Here is a 15,307-nt window from a genome sequence, read left to right as displayed (position 1 = left end):
TTATGTTTCTTAAGTAGGGGTTTAACTACAGCAGTCTTAAGACAGTCTGGGAAGACCCCAGTATCTAGTGACAATTTACTATGTCAGAACATTATCAATTAGCACGCCTGATACTTCTTTGAAAAACCTTGTTGGTATCGGGTCAAGGGCAGGTGGAGGGTTTTAATTGAGAGATTATTTTTTTAAATCAGGTAAATCTATCCTAGTGAAAGAGTTTAATTTGTTTATAACAGGATGTTGGGGTTTAGGGGATCCTTAGTGTTGGGGAGATATACTATGTTATTTCTAATATCATTAATTTTTGATTGAAAATACAGCGACAGCCTCACAGGTTTCACTGGAAGCACTTAGGAGGCATTCCTTTGAGCTACCTGGGTTTAGTAGGCGATCAATTGTTGAAAATAAGACTCTGGGATTACTAGCATTGTTATTTATAATCTTGGAGAAATAGCAGCGTCTCTCAAGACGGACAGTGTTATTGTATTCTGTTATTTTGACTTTTAATATTTCGTGGTGGATAGTAAGTTTAGTCTTCCTCCATTGACGCTCAGCTCTACGGCATGTTCTCTTTAAATCAGACACTCTTTGGGTCTTCCATGGTATACCAATGCTAGAAGATTTTTTCACTGTCTTTTCAGGTGCAACTATGTCAACAGCAGCTCTCACTTTAGAATTAAATCTTTCCACCTTACTATTTACATTGTCCTCGCTATTATAGCTGGCACTATAAACGGACTGATTGCTTAAAATGTTTGTAAGTTTTAAAGCTGCTGCGAATCAAAGAAGCGTTTTTAACAATATGCTTTTTATCATTATTTCTATATTAAAAAGTAGAAGAAAATGGTCTGATAGACCAATATCAATGATCTGTTTTATATCAACTTTCAGTCCTTTAGTAATCACTAAGTCTAATGTATGACCTGCTTTATGTGTAGGCTGATTTATGAGTTGTCTCAAATCAAAAGAATCCAGGAGGGTCATAAATTCTTTTACTTTTAGATCACACTGATTATCTATATGAAAATTAAAGTCGCCAACTATTAGGAGTGTGTCATAGTTAGTAATTAAAATTGACATTAAGTCAGAGAATTCCTCAAAAACGAGCGTTATATTTAGGAGGTCTATACACGGATAGTACTAGAACTTGAGAATCTCCATGAATAACAACGGCGAGATACTCAAAGGACTTGAACTTACCAAAACTGACATCTTTACATTTTAATCGCTCGAGTAAATGTTAGCCAATCCGCCCCCTGGCGGTTTGCATGAGTAAAACTGTAATCCGGGGGCAGATTCGATTAAAACTGCGCGCATCTGAATTCAGCCACGTTTCATTTAGTGCAATAAGATCTATTTTTTTATCACTAATAAGATCGTTGATAAAAAACGTTTTGTTAGTTAAAGCTCTAACATTTAATAGTGCCATATTTAATGTTTCGGAGGTGCAGAGATGAGTACTATGTGCGTTATTGTTATTTGGAATAGGAACTAAATTATTATTATTAGCGCTCTGTGTATTTTTGTTTAATCTGTGATCTGTTTTTATAGTTTTAATACATTGTTCCTCTAAAATAGTGATTTTAATTAGATTATTGGAGTTTATGCCGTATTTCCTAGGTTTTCTACGTGCATTGAGATTGCTTATAACAGTATTAATGGTGTGCACTTTAATGGAAGACTCTATTAAACATTCATCATGTCCTGGCACAGCAGTATTATTTCGGAAGGGGTTAAGAGCAGAGATAGATAGTCAAGAAAACGAATTACCTTGATATGTTTTCGGAGAGGACCGGGCGAAACTGTTGGATGCAGGCCATCACGCTTGAAGAGACGGCCTTTCCAAAAAGAGATTCCAATTGTTGATGAAACCGACATCCTTCTTCTTGCAGAAACCCTGTAGCCAGTTGTTCAACCCTAGCAGACGACTGTAGTACTCGTCTAATCTAATCTAAGGCATAACTAAAGTTCTGGAAAGTCTGAGTTTAAACTGAAAGTGATAGACAAAATTAAAAATCTCATGCAAAGTCTTTAATTTGATAACATGACATACAAAAAAACACCACTGCAGTTTACAATTGCTTTCTTCCCATAGTGCATCTTGCTCCAGTCTCTTCTCCAGGTAAACAATACACACACACACACACACACACACACACACACACACACAGGCTGCCCACATGATCTAAAAGAAAATGTTATTCATCAGACCTGGCCACCTTTTATCCTTCATTGTTCAGTTCTGACACTCATGCCTGTTGTAGACGCTATTGTCGATAGACTGGGGTCTGCACGGGCACTATGACCATTCTGCAGCAACACAGCCACATACTCGGCAAGCTGCAATGCTCTGTGTGCTCTGACACCTTTCTCTCATGGCCAGCATTAAGTCTTTCAGCAATTTGTGATACAGTAACTCTTCTGTGAGATTGCTTCCCACTTTCATCAATAAGCCATGGGCACCCGTGACCCTGTCGCCAGTTCACTGATTGTCCTTTTTTGGATATTTTTGGTAGGTTTTAATCACAAGAAACATAGTGGGTTTTAATGTTACAGCTGACCAATGTAGGTTTACATGCTTCAAAAGCAATAGAGTTTGCCTTGGGGGCTAAACCCTGTGGGGCAGAACAACCTTAAATTTGTAACAGAATATTACAAAAATTGCTTCTCTAATTGTTTTTTTCACAAAATGCAAATACTGTATGCTACTGTTAAGATAATGACTTCTCCATCTATATCCAGTAGGGGAGCGCACACTCCCTGTTTTTTGTGTTATTTTAAGATTATTTTCCTTTAATATGAAGAAAGTAATGTTGACCAGAACTGAAAACTGAAGTGATGTAGCAATCTGATTGAATTTTTCCAATGGTCAACTGTTAAATTTTTACAATGGTAAACATTATTAACATAGTTGAAGTCTCTTCTTTTCAGACAAACTATACAATTATGAGATTTATTGAATAAACCAGGCCTGTCAGATCAGATCGAAGGTCACTATTTAAATATATTTCAAACATTTGAAAAAAGTCTTGTTCAAAAGCAAGAACTACCACTGGTTTGTAAACGAACGATTGTTTATTTTGCCTCATGCTAATTTCTGCAGTATCCCTTTTGTAGCTTTTAACCTTTAGCTTGTGTAATCATTAATAAAACTGAAAGATTAAGAATAGACTATGACACACTTCTCGAGCAATGTAAAACTATATCTTCTGCTCCTAATCTGTAGTTTTTACTGTTTTAAGCTAGCATCCATTTAACAAATAACCTGGTTTCCTTTATCATTAATCATAATAGAAAATAACTGACAATTATCTGATGTTCCTTTTGTTATTACAGCGGCTTTAAAATCATTAGTTTAAAGTGCATTTTCAGTGTCGACAAAACATATTTAGCTACCTCAACCAAGACGCATTTCGTAGGAGGCTTCTGCCTTATAATGCTATATAATGAATTAAACAAAGATATAATGAAACATAAGTGTTAGGATTAGTTGTATTTTTGCTGTATCTTTAAAGGGTGATAGGGGCCATATTTAGTTGAAACCCATATGTTATTCTTGGCAAGTAGCTATCACTTGTGTCAATCATCTAGTGTCTCATGCTACATACTTATCAAAATGGGTCTGCAAACTCCTTGCACTTCCACCAGCTATGTTTTTTTTAAAACTATCTATAGCCTACACTATGTTTCTTGTGATTTATTTTAAAATTCTGCCCTGTATTGTTTAACTAGTTTCCTTAAAAACTTAAGGATATTTTTGCAGACTCTTTAAGCTGCTTTAAATGAAAGTGTCTAGTGCTAAATAAACAATTATAATGAGAAGGAAATGCTTAAAAGATATTTAAGATGGGTAATGAATTTGTCTTCTGCACTCAAGGACCTAAAAGATGCAGAGCTATGAGGGAAGTAAAGTAATGACTGTTTTTAATGTGTTTAAGCAACCATTAGCGATTTAGTCTTGGCAATGTTGAAGTTCCACTTTTTGTTTTTTTAATTCCATTGCTTTTTATGCACCGAAAATTCCAATTTTGTGAAAAGCTTTGCTTTCAAGCAGCATTTTCGTTTGAAGGCTGTATCATTTAAGCAACCATGTGTGAGTCATAAATACTTTGTGCCTTGCAAATGGACAGCAAGCAAAAAGGTAAAAATATTAACAATAACAAAACATAAAAAGGCAACTTAAGTACAAACGTAAAAAGTAGTACCTAGAACCTATAACCTACATTTCAGTATGTTTGAATATTTAGTAATTGTTTATATGAATATTCAAACTTCAATTTTTAATGGCCTCAGTATAAACATATGTTGGTGTATATTTTATTGTCATATTGTAACATCCAAACTTTTCCCAATCCATTTTGATTCATTTGCCCACTAAGGCGGAGTTATACTTCACGCGACGCATGCTGCAGCGGACGCTCTTGCTACGCAAGCGTTGTAGTGTTAGTAGTTGTGCGCGTACTTTACGAAAATTTGGAGGAATCCACCAGGTGGCAGCGCGAGATATTATCACGGTGAGAACATGTTCGGCTTCACAGTGTTGTGAATTGCCTAGGACACCTATTAAATTCCGATGACACCTTACCGCAATATCTCTGAAAAGGATGTTTATTGATTAAATCCATCAATCCAGGTATGTGCCCATTCCAGCAAGCATTGGGCACGAGTGAGAAACAGTCCCTGGGCGAGGCCTCAGCTCATCGCAAGGTGAATACAAGCACACACATACACTAGCGTCATTTTAGCAACACCAAATCCCCAAATCTGCATATCTTTGGAAGGAAACCGGAGCACAGTGTGGAATACAAGCAGGAAATACCAGCAACATCACTCCCTGCGAGACAGCAGTGCTATCGCTCCAGCACCGTTACACCCCCATGTGTGTAATTATTAACAGTATTCATTATTTAAATGAAATTATATGTAAAATGTAACATACACACTTTAATGCATTTCATCATGAAAGTGGTATCAAGTACAAATCTAAAGATTCTAAATTTGCAGAGAGTTGGAATATCATACATTTAATTTGTTCTGTGTGGTGATCTATTGCTGCTTTCCGCTGCTGTCAGGTCCAAGAAGCTGGTAGCGATTAAAAACTGGGATGATGTTAACGATGGTCTGCATTGATGATAAAGTAAACTATGAGGTTCAAGCGGACATTTCGAGATTAAAGCCACTTTCCACTTTAATCACAAAATACACGTTTTCACCGTGTCCTTTATTTTTTTCTCAGTGGCTCAAATATAACGCTATACATTATGTTGCTGTTGTTAAGTAGAAAAAAAAAAAAAAAAGACGGCACAAAAGATGGTATGTGATACTTTTAAAATGTATCATGTCATTACGATTGGGAATATGCGACGCTTGAATATAAAAGCACCATGAATGCATCTGTATGTCGGCATTTTGCTTCACCACATTGAAGCATTCATCCCGTAGGATCTGCACAGAGGCTTTCTGTCACATGTAGATAGTAAACAGAGACACTGATGTCACGTTCCGACTTTTAGCACACTGCGCCCCCCGACTTTTTGCTGGTGCTGCAACTTGTGCACGCATCGCGTTAATTTCTGAGGACCTGCTCAGGGGACACGTGAAATGAATGCTGGGAAAGTGTGGCAGCCATGATGCGGGTGCGTACGCGTTCTGAGCATGAAGTATAAATCGGCCCTTAGAGTGTAACTTAATTCAGTTTTCAGTGGGATAACATACTTAAAGGAGTACTTCACCCAAAAGCAATACTTTGCTTAAATGTTACTTACCCATGTGCTTTATAGTGATGGGGAAAAAAAATTTTAATCTCATGTTTTAATGTAGAAATTGGTAAGAATGTTTATGATTCAACAGTCACAGTAGAGGACCAGTGCAGTACAACAGCAAACAATATTGAAACGTCTAAAAAAAAACACATTACTCAAGTCCCATAATCCACATGCAAAGCCAGCCAAACATTTCAAACACCCTCATTGTCAATAGAGGAGCACCTCCGGCGTGTGTGCTTAGTTCTTTGCTGTATACCCTCTATACCTTTGATTGCACAGCTACATACAGCTCTAACTCCATGGTCAAGTGTGTAGATAACACAGTGGTTGTGGGCTGCATCACAGGTGAGGACAGCAGCTATTATCTGGACAAAGTGGTCACCCTCACGTAGTGGTTTCAGGCCAATCATTTAAAACTGAATGACAACAAGACCAAGGAAATGGTCGTGGACATTAGGAGAGTTTGACAAAGAAATAATGCCCAACCCCACCCCTTTGTCATTAATTGTGAACCTGTAGGGGGGGTAAGCAGCTTTAAGTACCTTGGGGGTTCATATTATCATTAAAGCCAGACAGAGACTTGGCCACCTTAGGCAGTTGAGGAAGCTTAGACACCTTCACCCCATTCTAAAAATTTTTTGCTCTGGAACCTTTGAGAGTATCCTCACTGAGTGCATCACTTCCAGGGATGACAGCAGCACTATCCAAGTGCAGAAATCTCTACAGAGAGTTGCAATGCCAACAGAGCACACCATTGCCACTCTTCAGCACGCTCTACATGGTATCTTCATAGGGCAGTGCTTGGTCAAGTCTTTCAGGATATCCAAGGACTCCAGTCATCCCATAAATAAACTGTATAAGTTGCTAAAGTCGGGCAGACGACTCTACAGCCTAAAAACTCAGACTGAAAGATTTTGTAGTAGCTTCTATTCATGTACCGTCAGATTGTAAACAAACACTGTTATTACATTTTTTTTTCTGTTATTGCTATATTGCTATGTTGTGTTTATGGCATGGGGTTGGCATTAGCTTTTTCTTTTAGGTATGGTAGTGGATCTGCTAGAAAAGGGGTTCTCAAACTCAGTCCTTTGGACAGACTGTTGCTGCAGATTTTCATAATCAGTGACAACATTTGATAACACTGATTTTGTTTAATTAGCTGGTATTTTTGTTTCTCTTATTCTACATTCAGAAAAGCACAGCAGCATGATTTTTACATGTATAAGACATTTAGAAATAATTCTACATTTGCTATAGATTTAAATGCTTGACTCTGTTTTGTTGACTTCATTATATTTTACCCTTTCTCTGTGTAGTTTTCCCCCTTCGTTGTATCTTAATAATGACAGTTAAAAATGAGCAGTGCAGACACGCAAGCAAACAACATGGAATAATCAAAGGCTTCAACTACTTCAGCATCAGACCCACTAATTAGTAAATAATGGATTAATTAAATAATTAGAACAACTGGAATAGTAGAATAAAAATCAAGATGAAAAATATTGTTAAGAAAAAAATGCATTATTCCCATATAACTGCTTGGTCCATTTTAATATTTTTTTTAACCAGACTTAGTTTTCTAATTTCTATATTGTTCCCAAAAGCAGCACTTGGAAAATAACAGTTCACTTAATTAGTCCAGGAGTCCAATTAAAAACAGAAACTGGTTGGAACAAAAGCCTGCAGCCACATTGGGTCCGAAGCACTGTACTAGAAGAAGAAAAAAATACTACAACTTGTACTCCTGTATGATTTTGCATGTGACAATTAAAATCTTGAATCTTTTATAAGACCTCTTTAATAGCCCATTAATGTATTGTTCTGTTCTGTAATGTATTATTCTGTGAATAAATATTACACAACTCTTAAGTTCATATGACACTTCTACAGTATATAATAATCATTCATTTTATGGATGTATGTGTATCATTTGGTTTCAGTAACTATAACATCATACTGTGCATGGACATTGCTTTATGTTATCACAGAGCCGATTTTTATCTGATTGTTTTTGCATCCAATTTAGTATAATTTTAAATCCTCCTGTCCTTGGCCTGGTCCTCAGTATTTTTTTTCCATGTTTTCAGCTGTTCTGATTGACTCAAAAGTTTAATTGTTTCCCACATCTCCATATTATTTTTTTCTTTTCACTTACTGTATTTTTTTATTAATTGGTACCTTTACTTCTAATTTAGTCTCTCAACTCACTTCTTTGGTGGTTGTTATTATCATACTTGTGTTAAGTCATTTCCCAGTAACTCTTTCTACTTCCAAGTCTAACCCTTGCTTCACTTACTTTACTCACTGTATTGAATATTTGCATGCTCAGTATTTTCCATACTGTTACGATTATTGTTAATTTACTTAAGTCTTAAAATCTATATTCCTTTGATGCACCTTTTTTTTCGGCCATTACTAGCCTACCTCACTGAGACATTTTTATTTAATTCTAGTGATGACCTTTTCTCTGACTTGACAAATTTCCAATATGGTATTACAGTTCAGTATTTAATGTACTTTATTTCTGGTTATTTGAGGACATGCAGGATGGTTAGTCCACTTGTTTTATATAAAGTTAGGGTAGCTGACGATGGCTAATGTACCATATATTGTAGCATGGTGGACAGTTTATTTAGGTTGCTTTTTATTTGCCACCTTTCACCGGATTGCTTTAGATGTTTGCAGCAAAAGATGTATCACCATTTAGATTGCTCTATCTACATTAGTGTTTTCTGATACCTTTTTAGACTTCTTCCAAGTCCACCTCGTTTCTGCATCCAGTTACAATACAAGGGACTTAAATTGTATTGAATAAATCAAAATCAAGCACACTTTCAAGTATATTTCCTAATTGCCCCACTTCTCTTTTTGCTCCGCTCAAAAAAATCTAAACCCATAAATTAAATCTCTAGTAATTTATATAAACTTAGAAAACATTTTCTTCTTCTGTGATTTGCACATATTTTTCTTGGCACTTTCTTTTGAATTGGGACTCCACTGAAAAGAAATACAATATGACAAGATTTTTTTTTATTAGCTTTACTGTTACGGAGTTATGATGTAGCACATATGAAAAATTTACAAGATGATCAATTTCTTCATCTGCGCCTTGTGTGAGTCTTACCATTTTTGGATGCACATAATTATTTGTGTGGAAATTCCAGAAAAATCTCTTTAAACTTGATACCATATGCTTGTGCATTGTAAGTTTTGTTGATTTTAAAACACTGAAATAAAAATACCCATGCTGATTTTTTTAATTTTTCTTGGTTCCAAATTTGTCAAGTTTTCAGTATTAGGAAAAAATTGTCTCTTATAATCACCCTGCTGATCATAAAAATAAATGTGGTATTTGGATACAAGGACTGTCTATAGCTGTTTTCATCGTGCTAGACAAGCAATGGAACTGTGATTAAAAAATCTTGACTTTGAGCTGCTTGTTTTAAGAATAGTAAAGAAAGGTTTCCAGATCTATACAAATTCTTCATAATTAACCTAAATTGCAGTACTTTATTGTGACACTAGTCCTTGCATCATGTTCAGCTCGGCAATTGCATAAAATTTGTTATATATATATTAAAAAAAAAAACACAAAGAACTGGCCGTACAGCTTTACAATAAATGAGCAGAAAAGCCTCATTGAGTCTACAACTAATAGTGTCCTCAAGGTTGAGACTGAATAAAAATAATTGCCACATCTTTGAGTGCCAGTGTTACACTGTGCTGTCAGACAGGGCAATCAATGCTTTAATGCCATTTGCTACAACATACCTTTGGGAAAGTGGATTTTCAGCACTTATTGAGATGAATAGCCACTATCTGTGTGCTGAAAACCGCATGTGGACAATCCTATCATCTATATCTTCCAAATTTAAATGTTTATTCTACAGAAACACTACCCATCCATCACATTAATGAAGCCATATTTTTGATAACAATGTCATGTGTAATGATAATTAGAAAACTGCCAGAAATACAGACGATAAAGTCAACAAAATTCTGTTAGTAGTAGTTTGTTTAAGTTAAGAGCAAATATAAGTTTATGTTGGAGCCTTTTATTTTAAGAGATTACATTAATTTATACAAAGACTTAGTGATTTGGATAGTTTCACTTTTTTAATTGCTTACATTAGACATTTTAAAGTTAGTTTCATTGATCACCCTGTACTGTACCCCTTTTAACAGTACATATTTGTAATTTGATTAGTCTATACGTGTCTTCTGGATTTTGATGTTACGCATTTTACTCATGATTTAAACGCAGACTTGTCAAATTTTTACCTACGAAGTGGAAGTTTAAGGGCTAAATTAGCTGTAAGACTGTACATGCTAGGTTTCTGGCATTTTTTGTTTTTATAACAAAACACGGCTCTTTAAATTACAATGATTTCAAACAAAAAAATGAAAGTTTTTTTTTTTTTTTAAAGCAGTCTAAAATATTGATATATGTAAGTATCCAGCCTTTATAATTACAGTATTCTCCCTCTTAAGTATGCAACTTGAACCTGCGAAGTTTGTGCATACTTAGCCGCCACTCCCAAATAACTTGCATTTCGCTACGATATCAAAGAAACCAAACGGCAAGCATCTCAATGAGTCTCAACGCTGCAAATTATATCGAAGCTAAGCAAAACATCTGCTCCCAGTAAGAGGGCCATAGCGCGGGAGTACAAAGTTAGTGAAGGCGCTATCCGAAAGATTCGGGAGAATCGTGAAGCGATCCAAGAACGATCTGCCCTGTTGACTGAAGATGCTAAGGAGAAGACTTTTCGAGCTTCAGTTGGACGATTTACAGAGCTTGAAGACATGCTTTATGTCTGGATTGACAGCATGCGTCGTGCCAGCCTTCCTGTATCGCCATCCCTCGACATTGCCAAAGCGAAAAGCATTGCTTCCAGCCTGTCAATTCCGGAATCAGATTTTAAGGCATCTTGGCAATGGTTAAGTCGATTAAGAGTTCGGCATGGATTGCAGAAGATGCTCCTTCACAGAGAGGGAGCAGAAGTCAACAAGAAAGATCTGGAATTGCTAGCTGCTTTAGAAAACCTTTACGCGATTATCGCACAATAAGACCCAGAAAATGTCTACAACATGGACAAGACTGGCTTGTTTTTTCGATTGCTTCCGAGATATAGTCTTCTTATGCCAGACGAGGATATCTCAACCACCAGAGGCAAAAAGAAAGCGAAAGATCAAGTTTCTCTGATCGTTTGCGGCAACACAACCGGAACTCACAAAATTCCTTGCGCTTTGATCGGAAAACCCAAAGAACCAGCTTGTATTAAGGACCGACATTGGCCAGTTCCTTATTTCAATCAAGTGAAAGTTTGGATGGATGAAGAAACCTGTTGACAATGACGTGTTTTTTCCAGAAATGAAAAACCGAACAGGACGTCGCATTCTATTGCTGATGGACAACGCTTCGGGACATTTTGAAGCCTTTGAACGCGACAATATTCGGATAGTTTTCTTTCCCCCGAATTGTACAAGCTGGAAAACAGCCTTTTGACATGGGAATAATCGCAGCTCTGAAAAAGCGATACAAATATTTGTATCTCAAGGATGTTCTTGACTTTTACGAACTTGACAAAGAGGCGAAGATTGCAACAAGGTGCTGCAGGGGTCTTTTACGGGAACCCAGCGCACCTGCTCGATGCTGCAAGTTATGTGAAAGAAGCCTGGGATTCTGTTTTGCCAAGCTCGATCAAAAATGCTTTCGTCAAGGCCGAACTAATGACTTTAGAACCAGAACTGGAGGCTGATAGCAATGTTGAAAATGTGGGCACCGAAGTTGCGAAGGCTTTGGAAAGATTGAATTTATCTATCGCTCCATCAGAACTGGAGGACTTCGTTCACGTTGATGACAAGAACAGCGAAGAATATGCTGCTGCGGTATTGGAAGATGTTGAAGAGCTTTTGGAGTCGATGAAAATTGTTGAAACGGTGATGGATGATGATGATGATGATGATGCCGACGTTGATCCTCAAGACCTGAATGCCGGTTTAGAAAGTGGAGTTGTATTTCAGGGGGTTGAATCCCTTTACAAGCAGGTTCTCGACATCGAGGATCAGCTGCTGTACTCTGAAGTTCAAATTGAAGCTGATGATACATTCGATGATCTTAAGAAATTGTTTGAATCATTTCAGAGCAAGATCCGGGCTGTCTCCCTAAAAGCCAAACGCAAGAAACTTCAAAACCTTCGCCAAATGACAATTCATGGCATGTTTAACTAATAAATCTTGAACCCAGAATTTTAGGGAAACATATGCATACTTAACCGGGATGCGTAAAACAGGTGCGTACTTAAGCGGGAGGCTACTGTAATTTACTGCTAGCATAACAGTTTAATTGAGCATCATTCTAACTGTTTTATTTTAGTTTTAAATTACAAGGTAAATTACCTCCTCATAGTTCTGTTCTCATTATATCTGCGAGTTTTTCTCCAGATAGAGAGGAGACTCTGTATTGGCACATTTTGAGTGAGTCTATATTTGTAGTGAGTGGGCACTATATTTGGTTAAATCCTTTGTAGCTGGGATAGGCTGTGGTCCCAGCAACACATATCTGAATTAACCAGGTTTAATAAAGCACAGGTAATTGTCTATGTTAGGATTACTATTCCTGTATTAAAACTAGGGCTGTGAGTTAGCATAGCTATCTGTTATAATACTCTCCAGCCCAGTGTTCGGTGGCAGAATTATTTCCATGCAGTATTGTAAATTCTTTTTGTTTTCTCTTATTCAAAAGGTAACTTTTATTTTTCTTTTTTTCATTCTAGGAATATAAGCCGCACATGTTCTGGATAAATATGATTGATGCATTCTACCAAAGTTGTTGCTGCTTTTTCATACCCTATTTTGTGAGTTCTGTAATGATGCCTTTCAATCACTGTTACAATTGTACTCTCTCTGAGTCATACTCTGGATTCTAATGTATGTGTGTATATAATTATATATGTAATATTTTTTATTTTTCATTTTAAAATAGGCATATCTTGATTCAGATGTGGATATGTTTACTTGGGGAACTCCTATAACTACTTTAGCTCTTTTCACCATCTTAATGCACTTAGGAATTGAAACAAAAACTTGGGTAAGTACAGGGATTGTGAACAATATTAGTGTATTTGCTAAAATGTGCATGTCTTAATATTGTATAGTTCCAGCTATGTATCATTACAGTTACATTATGTACAGTGTTTTAAATATTCTGTGTTAAGCAGATATACTGTAGAAAGCTGAGACATAACATGATAATGATATGTTTAGCTTGTGTTTTTTTACAGTGAGAGATAATTAGTTAATACACAGTCCTAATTTAAAATTAGGATCACTACATATCGGTGCAAATGCATACACAATATTGGTTAACAATAAATGCTTAAAGGCATGCCATACAGGGTGCTTTTGAGTATCAATAACGTTGAGAGTGATCAAAGAGAAAGAATCACAAAACGTGTCATAGTTTTAACAGACTATACACATATTTATGTTTATTTGTTCAGTAAATTACAGAATTCTTGTGGTTACCTTTAGCGGACACTTCACAAACAAAGGTAACTTCTTAGGAAATCTTTGTGTCCAGAAACTATTTATTGTATATTTATTTATTTAAACAATTAAGTTGGATATTTTAACCCCATATAGTGAGGATCTGGAGCAGTTTTTCAGGAAAATCTCTTTTTTGTATTGAGAGAATAGGTGAGCTTCACTTTGTCTCAATTTTTCTTCCCCCTATTTTATGTTCTCTTAGAGGGATTTATCTAGAGGGTATGGTCTTAATCCTTTTCCTGAGTTGTTCTTCCTGAGGAATTTAAAGCACCTTTAGTTTCTGAGGGCCCTCCCAGAGATTGTTTTGGTACTAGCAACTTGGAATTCTGAAACAGAACAGGCCCTGAGGCATCTAGAGTTCTCACCCATCTCATAAATGGTATTTTCCCCCATGCTATGAGAATATGCTATATATCCTCCATAAAACTGTTATTTTTAGCTCTAGTTTAATTAACTTCAGATGGAGTACAACATTACTGCCACAAGCTTAATAATAATACTTTTCATAATCTGGCAGAAAATACCTTGTGTATGTGTTACCTACTGCATATCACTCATAGTAATAACTGAAAACATTTTTTTTAATCTCATGTTTTAAGTGAAGAATAGAGATAACAAAGTTTCTGATTGAATGAGTGCCAAAGTAGACCAACTCTGGTCGATACCAGACAATATCAAATACATCCTCATGTAATCCAGTTGCAAAGTGCAAAACCTTTCCTTTATTGCAAAATCATTCTCAAAAAATGTATACAGTGCTGGAAAAATCAAGTAGTGCATGAACTGGAAACATGTTCAGATGAGATCATGTTTTTGATCAGTAAATGAAAGGGAGAGATGGATTAAAAATGTCATCACCTATTACTGTAAACGATATTGGTTATGTAACTTAAACAAAATATATATCATTTTTTGGTGAAATATTCTTTTAAATTAACATATTTTATTTTCCAACATTTTGTCAAGGGTGTATTTTACTTCCACAACTGTAATGTATATAAAGTATGTATTACAGTAATATAAGTTTAATATTCCCCTTGACATTGCCCAGTCTTAATTGACTTTATTCCAGTATTACACACAGTATGAATTCATTTCTGGTAAATCATTTGTAATTCTTTTTCTTGACTTTCATCTAATGGCTTTAACTTTGTCTATTGAACCATTAATTTTTTTTCTGTTTCACTTTGCGCCGTCTGATATTTGATGTTATGCATACTTTTTACACTTATTTTGAAGGTTTATAACAGCTAGCTTTTGTATGAATATCTTAGAGTTCATTTTGCGGGTGCTTACAGTATTCTTTTTGGTCTTTTGCACAGTATTAAACAGCAAGGCAGGGAATTAAACCAGATTGGCCATAGTCCTGTTGCAGGAATAATACTATATATTCAGTGTCTTAAAAGTTTAAACAAGATATACGTATATATGAGGGGCAGTCAAAAAGTTCCTGGAATTGTAATATAGCGGGAGAGTGAGAGATTAGATTATGCACACATTGTTGTGGAGGGGAGTGCAGCACGTCTGTAGACCAGTTACAACAGGTCTGGATTGGTTTCGGCGTGTAGTATGGTTTTAATTACCATTTGAGTTACATGTGTGCATAGTCATTCGATGCCATGTCACAGTTCGAATAACGTGACAACATCAAGATCATGTGCAAATTGGAGAAATCAGCTTCAGATACGCTAGCGGCACTGCAGCAAGTTTATGATGCTAATGCACTAAAGAAAACTGCAGTTTGTGACTGGTTTTCCCAGTTTAAGAACAGACGAGATGTTGAAGGATGAACCATGTAGCGGGAGGCCTTCAACATCCAGAAATGAGGAAATGTTTGAAAAAGTGAGACAACTAGTTTGAGCTGATAAAAAATAACCATCATGGAGTTGATCAAGAAGTTGCTATCTCCCGTGGATCAATTCATGTGAATCTGACCAAAGATTAAAAAATTAGACATGTCTGCTCAAGCTGACCACGGATCAGATGGAAATTCA

The 15,307-nt window shown here is 36.1% G+C and overlaps 1 protein-coding gene across 1 annotated transcript in view; it reads left to right on the top strand.

Moving 5' to 3' along the window:
- The window catches only part of atp10a (ATPase phospholipid transporting 10A), a 199,142-nt gene that overhangs the window by 164,343 nt on the left and 19,492 nt on the right, over window positions 1–15,307 (top strand). Inside the window, exons 18-19 of the mRNA XM_039744692.1 lie at window positions 12,542–12,622; window positions 12,751–12,855. Coding sequence (XP_039600626.1) covers window positions 12,542–12,622; window positions 12,751–12,855 — 186 coding nt within the window. The remainder of the gene's footprint in view (window positions 1–12,541; window positions 12,623–12,750; window positions 12,856–15,307) is intronic.

Source organism: Polypterus senegalus, chromosome 2, assembly GCF_016835505.1.
Source record: "Polypterus senegalus isolate Bchr_013 chromosome 2, ASM1683550v1, whole genome shotgun sequence".
In the NCBI taxonomy this organism is placed as follows: domain Eukaryota; kingdom Metazoa; phylum Chordata; class Cladistia; order Polypteriformes; family Polypteridae; genus Polypterus; species Polypterus senegalus.
Note: the sequence above shows the minus strand (reverse complement) of the source record. Positions and strands in the feature narration are given on the sequence as shown.